The sequence below is a fragment of the Belonocnema kinseyi genome, chromosome 2 (genome assembly GCF_010883055.1).
Source record: "Belonocnema kinseyi isolate 2016_QV_RU_SX_M_011 chromosome 2, B_treatae_v1, whole genome shotgun sequence".
NCBI classification, from domain to species: Eukaryota; Metazoa; Arthropoda; class Insecta; order Hymenoptera; family Cynipidae; genus Belonocnema; species Belonocnema kinseyi.
The window spans coordinates 55,256,142-55,263,996 of NC_046658.1; the positions used below are offsets into that span (position 1 = coordinate 55,256,142).

Sequence of the window (7,855 nt, forward strand, 5' to 3'; positions counted from 1 at the left end):
TAGTTGAAGATTCATAAATTTAATTAAAAATTAGTCTCTGGTTAAAAATGGAACTACTTTGTCGAAAATAATTTTTTTTAATTATAAATTTAACTATTCCAGTAGAATATTTCAATAGTTTTTTTGCTATTAAGAATTATATTTTTAACGGAAAATTACACCATTATATTTTTTGTGAAAAATTGATCCTTCTAATTTAAAAATTAAACTAGTTGCTTGCAAAATTATGTAATTTGTGAAAAAGTCGTATTTTTATAGAAAATTAATCTTTATTTATATAGTTGAAAACTCATATTTGTTGTTTAAAATTAAACTATTCCAGTTGAAGATTTGAAAATTCATCACTTCTATTAAAAACGGAACTCTTTTCTTAAAAATACGTTATTTTTGGTTGAAAGTTAGTTTTTCAACTAAAGGTTTAACTATTCTATTTTTTGTTGAAAATGATTTTTAGTTCAAAATTGAGATATCTGTTTCAAAATTCATTTATTTTGCAACATTTTTCTCTGCTTGTGTTAAAGGATGTTTGGAATTAACGTCATGCATTAAAATAACTGGGTTTAGAGACAAATATGAATATTTTACTTTCACTTAACTGGGAAAATAAAAAAACTTGACCGGGAATTTGAAATCGTTCGCTAAATTGTCACCCTGATTAGATTACCCTCATTAGTGATTTTAATTATGGCCCTAGAACGATATTTTGCTTCTTTTATTTCATACTTCCCGACATAATTTCTTATAAGCAAGAAAATATTTGTTTCTTATATGCAAAAGTGAAATCAACCAAATCTTTGTTAGAAAATTATTCAAAATTTGTTTACAGTTTGTATTAGGTCATATTTACTTTATAATAAGTCCTGCAGGCTAATTTTCTGAGATCCTTATAAAATAGTTACTCTGCAAAAAGACGGTATTACATATTATTTTATCAAGGGCGGTTTAAAGACCCAAAACTGGACGAAACTATGAAATGTATGTAAGATATTTCTTAAGTGATTCTACGACTCTTCTTGTCAAAAATTATATGAAGAATTGTGAAAAAAGAAAAATATCGTTCCTAGGGGAAGTTTACAAAAGTTTGAGGGTAGCTTTTTGTCAACAGCAGAAATTTGAACTTTTATAAAGTCATGTTTAATTATTCAAGGCTGAAAATATCTTAAGTGTATGAAAAAAGCATAGCATAAATTGATATCACTTATGGAGGGTTTTCTTTGCAAGGTTCTACTTTTCAAGGTAAAATAATGAATAAAATTAGAGCATAATAAGTTTCAGTAGTGTCCACCATAATTTTATTTTCATATTCATATGTTTTACGTGAGTCATTTGTAATTTTTATAACAAAAAAATAATCAACTCTATAACGTTTACAGGCCTTGGGCCAAGGGTTACATTTTTTTAAATTAATATAAAATTGCGCAATTATTTTCACATCAACAGAAAAAATAGGGATAGGAGACCGCAAAAAAAAGTAATTTAGTTGGCTAACCGTAGCACACGTAAATGTGGTATGAGGAATTGAGGAAAATGAGAAATTTGAATTTTTTGCGCCCACCTTAAATACATGCAATTCTGTGCAATTCCACCAGATAGCGCATTGGCACTTTGACGTTTAAGACTTTGGCTTATTTTGGTAACTGCATACAGTATCTAAGCCAAAACTAAAAAATAATTGCCTATAATTAATTATTAGGTTCATATTTCTAGTCGTAAAAAGTGCATTGAAGCATTATTATAAAATAAATTTGATAGATATGTAGATAAAGTGAGGTTATGAAAGTGTCATGGCTGTTTAGTTCCTGTCATTGTCAGCTGTGAATTGATTTCTCCTCGAAAACAAGATTTTTGTCTCACGTCTGACATATAAATACATATATTGCATTTCGCACAGATTCAAGAATAGTGTGATTTTCTGGAATAGTGTCAACGAAATATTTGTCTCTCTAGAAAAATATATTCTAATTGAACTTAAATGAACCATGCCCTTATCTACATTGTTTTGATGACCTTTGCTCAGATAATACATTTTGTCGTTTTGTCCTGTCATCGTCAATCTTTTAAGCTCTGTTGAGTTTCAGCTTCTTGAAAGGGAGAGTAATAATTACTTCATAGACATTAACTATGGCTGAAAAAGTGAGATTCGAGGGACGTGTGGCTATTGTAACCGGTGCTGGAGCAGGTATTTATGTATAGTTTGATTAACATTTTAATGTTATAATGCATCAATTATATAGTCAATGGAAAGAAATGCGTTGAATAATTATCTGTTTGATATCCAGTATCATATAACCGTGCATTACAGATGACTTTTCCTTTTTTTAAATTTATAAACTTAATTATTCTACGTTTATTATTTTTAAATAATATTTATAAAAATAAACTTCTTGTTTCATTGATATACAATGTATGTATATGAATATATCAACGCCTGAGGGACAAAAGAAAGGTGTTTCCAAATATCCTTGAAGAAGGTGTTGGTTTCGAGTTTTTATTTTTTTGAAAGGTGTTGGTTCCGAAAAGGCGTTCGTTCAACGAAGTATGTTTTTTTTTTTTTTTTTGAAATTTTGTAATGATATCACTGACGCAGGGTATCGAACTTTTCTAAAAATAAAGTTTTCTTTTTTTATTTAAGCTACTAATTTATACTATTTGACTGATTTCATTTTAAATTGTGCAGAGGGGTATTTTAGAGTATTTAATTGACCATTAAATGCAACCCATTCTACAACGAAAATAAAAGTATACTTATTTCAAGCTTAGCTGAAAAAAAATTAATCGTAGGAGTTACGAACTATTCAAGTTAACCTTCCAACTGTCGAAAACTAACATGTTATTTTTGAATTCCGTATTTTTTACTGATTCCATATATGTATTTTGATATCTATTTTTGTAAATTATGGGAGAAACCTTGATCTATCGACAGCTTCTATGAATGCGTAAATAACTGTTAAGAAAAATTTTTAATGTGATGAGTAAAAAGTTGTGCAAAGTTGGCACATTGTTAAATATCTGATCTAAAAAAATTAAAATATTCAATGTTGGACTTTTCTAGAAAATCCAGTTTTCAAATTTTCAGAAAAATAGCCGCCATTTTGTCACTTTTAATTTGTTATATTATCTTTGGATTTCATATTTTCTTTGGATCTTTGTTTTTATTTTTATTGTTTAATTAAAAACGAAACTTTATTTTAGAAAAATATTAATCCCCTGCGTCAGTCATAGCACTAAAAAATTTCAAGAATAAAAAGCTTGGCCCAATGAACGCCTTTCTCGAACAAACTCTGAACCAAAACCTTCTTTAAACAAACTCCGAACCATATCTGCTGCAAGCAGATGCGGTACAAACACCTTATTCCACTCAGGCGTCGATACAGTGTCCTAAAAAACCGAATGTTTTTTTTGTTTTTTAATATCACTCACCTAAACGTGTTCCATTTGGTGAAAAAAAAATTAATGCGTATTTTTGTTTTAATAAAAAAAGTTTAGCTTGAGCTTTTGCGACCTTAAAAGCCTCAAGATTATTAAAAATATAAGTAACTAAACCCAAGCGTGAAAACCTATCCTTTATGGGGTTTATTTTTTTAAATATCATTTTTTCCCTTTTGCTGTTTCCTATGATGTATCAAGATATTCAAATACTAAAATATCCTAAGAATTGCGTGCAAAATGTTCATAATGCTCAATATGATATTTCAACCCCTTTGAAGAATTGTTTTTCACACTTAGAGGTAGACTTTTCACGGATAGCCTCGATTAAGTTCAACCCAAAGGTTTTTGCACGTTCAGTTACGCTTTTTCACATGTTTCGGGGATGCCACTCGGTCATTTTAAACCAAGAAAGTAAAATATTACGTTTTTTTATACCCTTACTAATTATTTATTTTGTGTTTTTTTTAACCAATCTTTCAACAACAACAAAAAAATGAATCGACAAAAATGGACTAAAATAACATGTGTTTTAACGAATTTCAACATTTTATTTTTTCAAACGTTTAGTTTTAGTTCCATAACAATGTAAAGAACATATTCGATCAGAATATTAAGGTTAAAAAAATCTTCATAGAAAATAAAAATTGAGTTTTATTTCTGAAATTTCTTATGCTTCACATTTGTACTAAACTATAAACAAGCGGCTAGAAAAAATTTTGATGTTCGTTAAACTAAATTTTTGATGTTCGTTAAACTAAATGCTATTTTAGTCGATTTTTATCGATGTTTTCTATCTTTTTGGAAAAACTGGTTAAAATGCTCTAGATGAACCGCCGTTCAAAATGATGTTTCTTCAATTTTAGAGATAAAAACTAATTTTTAATTATTTGTAAGATCAGGAACCTTAATAAAATCATATAAAATGTTTTCACGTTGTTATTCAACTAAAAAGAAATGTTTTTAACAATAAAATGTTGAAATTCGCTAAATGGAATGCAATTCTAGTCGATTTTTTCTATGGAGGGAGGGTGTAAGAATACACACAATAAAAATATAATTAGAGTATATTTCTATAGATGTCAGAAAGGGAAACATTTTTGAAATATGAGGCTATTGAAAGTCCCAGTACTGCGGATTAAATTATATACTTTTTAAATAAATCAAAAATAGTGATTTATTTTTTCACTAAATGGATCAAATCTAGAGGGTGCCCTGTTGAGCCGGAAAGGAAGTAGTCGAAAATCTAATTTTTATTTTTGGGCTTTTTGTATATTTTGGGTAAACAAAATAGTTCATAAGAAAGTAGATTTCATTTCCAAATTTAAAGAAATGGGTTTCTTTAGGACACCCTAATATACATGCGTCCATAGAATATTTATTTAATTGCTACATGGAAATGTTAATTCTACTTCTACTTTTTATTACAATATTGGTTAATTCACAGAATCACATTTTTCGAAAAGAGAGACTGTTTTTTCTTATCCTTTTAATAGAAAGCCCAATAAAAAATGTTCACTCAATAAAGTGAAAGTTGAAAGTGTTTTTTTAATAGAAACCATTGAATAAACAAGCTTCTGAATCTATTAAAAATACTTTTTTCAAATCATTATTTTGAATTTATTATCATAAAGTGATTGTTTGACAAATAACAGTCGATTGATAAGAAAATGATCTGCTAGCTTTTAAGGCGTCTTTACTTGATAAATAATATCTCTGAAATACCTTTCGTTTCATCTAAGAACATTTCAAATATTTACGATTTAAAACATTAATTTTACATAAAACTTGGAATTGTATTTCTAAATAATATCTATAAATACAATTCCAAGTTTATTATTAAGCTTGGTAAACGTACCAAAGGTACAAGATTTTAATGAAAACATAGAATCTAAAATTAAATTTCAACCATTTGAATTCGTATAATATATTGAAGCTGCAACGCTTTCTATTCTAACACTAGCAAAACCATTTTTCAGCTTCAAAAAAAAGGCTTTTTTATATAACAAATTATCTAAAGGTCTAACTTAAATCACAATTTACTTTTAAATAAAACAAAACAATGAATTTTAGGACTTGGGCGTGCATATGCTTTGTTACTTGCCTCAAGAGGTGCGAGCGTTGTTGTTAATGATTTGGGTGGAGGGCGACATGGCGATGGAAGTAGTACGAAAGCCGCGGATGTCGTTGTTGACGAAATTCGACGCAATGGTTCGTTCACATATTTATTTATTTCCTAATAAAATTTTTAAAAATCTGGAGAAACATGCGATTTTAAATAACAATTACAAATATTTCAGGAGGCAAGTCTGTTGCGAATTACGATTCCGTAGTCGACGGAGAAAAAGTTGTGAAGACCGCAATCGACGCTTTCGGGCGTGTTGATATTGTTATTAATAATGCTGGAATCCTTCGAGACAAATCATTCATGCGCCTAACGGACACAGATTGGGGTAAATATTTAATTCCGTTGATTTATATTTTGATTGCAAAATACCTCTCTTTATTCTTAGAAATTATTTTCTTGACTAATTTTGCAAGAAATTATTTAGTCCACACCTTCATCGAATTAATCATTTGGAAAATATTACAGATCTTGTTCACAGTGTTCACTTGAAAGCTGCGGCAAAGATAACTCAAGCAGCGTGGCCCTATTTTCGAAAACAAAATTACGGGCGAGTAATAATGACTTCGAGTAATAGTGGTCTCTATGGAAATTTTGGCCAGGCCAATTACAGCGCTGCTAAAATGGGCTTGGTTGGATTGGCAAATACCTTGGCAATTGAGGGAGAAAAGTACAATATTCATACCAATGTTATTGTCCCAACTGCTGCTTCCCGGCTCACTGAGGACATTCTTCCTCCAGGTCTAGTCTACTTTCATTTTAATACAATTATAATCTACAAGTGTTTGCAGCTCATAAATTCCATTTCCAACATGAAGCTGGTTCAAAGAAATGCCTTTGTTTTTTTATTCCTGTTTTTTAAATTTATTTGTTTTATTATTTAATAAATGTGAAAGAAAAATAATAATTATTAGTAGATAATACATGAAATTCTTTGAGATCAATTTCAAGTCTTTGTATTGTACAACAAACTGGAATTATTAACTGGAAAATAATATTTTGGAAATAAACACATTTGACGTTTTACTTACTAGATTTCTCTACGTTTCTTTTTCAGTCAATGAGTTTTTCATTTTTGTTTACTTCAAATACGTGGAATAAAGAAAAAAACGTTAACCTTTTTGCATTCTCATATTAGTTTCGGTAAAAATAATTGAATTATTAAAATATATTACAAATACAATTTTTAAATTTCAGTTAGTCAGAATGATTAGAAATATTATCAAAGTTGTATGACTCACATTTTGACACCTTTCAAAACTTTATCTTAAAAAAATATATGTTTTCTTTTTGAACAGCTTTCAGCTTGAAACTTTCAACATTAAATTATTGTGAACTGAAATTGTTTAAAATTAAACAAATTTAAACTAAAAGTATTGAACATAGAATAATCTTATATGGAATAACTGAAAATGGCTTTGTTCCACTGTTAAGTCTTTCAAAATTGTATCATCTAAAAATTTATTTCCTAAAATTCTTTGAATTCCTTGAATTACCTAAATGCTATGAGGTCCCTGAAGTTTTCTAAATTCCCTAAAATCCTTGAATTTCTTGCATATCTTGCATATCTTGACTGTTTTGAATTTCTGAAAATCTCTTAATTCATTGACTTTTCTGAAATACTTGAATATTTTGAATTCCCCTAATGTCCTGAAATCTTTGATTTCTCTGAATTCTCTGAATACTTTGAGTGTTCTGAATTCTCTGGATTCTTTGAATTCCTGGATGCTCTGAAATACCTGAAATTCACTTAATTGCCTGAAATATTTTAATATCTTGTATTCCTGTAATATTCAGAATTCTCTGAAATCCTTCATCATTCTGAATTTCTTCAGTATTCTGAATTCCTTAAATTTTATAAATTTTCTTACTTCCTTGAATTTTTCCAATTCCTTGAATTGAGAATATTTCATAAAATTTCTTCTTTTCATCTAAATTATTCAAATATTCTGAGTTAACAACATTTCTTGAACTCTATGAAATCCCTGAATTCCTGGGACTCTTCTAAATCCTCCTTTGGAAAATATTCTTCACATTTTTACTGAACTATAAATAAACGGATTTAAAAATAAAATGTTGAAGTTCGTCAAACTAAATGCTATTTTAGTCGATTTTTATAGATATATGAAATAATGCACAAAATTTAAACGATTTCAAGGAATTTAAAAGATGTCAAGGAAGTTAAAAGAATTCAAAAGGATTTGAAGGTGTTTGAAAGCATTCCAAGCAAGTTAAAAGAATGAAAAAAATACTTAGATTTTAAAGAATAAAAAGGAATTCAAAGGAAAGAAATATTCCCAATTA

At 28.5% G+C, this 7,855-nt stretch overlaps 1 protein-coding gene across 1 annotated transcript in view; it reads left to right on the top strand.

Moving 5' to 3' along the window:
• The first annotated feature begins 1,628 nt into the window (after positions 1-1,628).
• Positions 1,629-7,855, top strand: part of LOC117167099 (peroxisomal multifunctional enzyme type 2) — a 23,349-nt gene continuing 17,122 nt past the window's right edge. The window contains exons 1-4 of the mRNA XM_033351739.1: positions 1,629-2,179; positions 5,500-5,637; positions 5,727-5,879; positions 6,020-6,292. Coding sequence (XP_033207630.1) covers positions 2,122-2,179; positions 5,500-5,637; positions 5,727-5,879; positions 6,020-6,292 — 622 coding nt within the window. The 5' untranslated portion in view covers positions 1,629-2,121. The remainder of the gene's footprint in view (positions 2,180-5,499; positions 5,638-5,726; positions 5,880-6,019; positions 6,293-7,855) is intronic.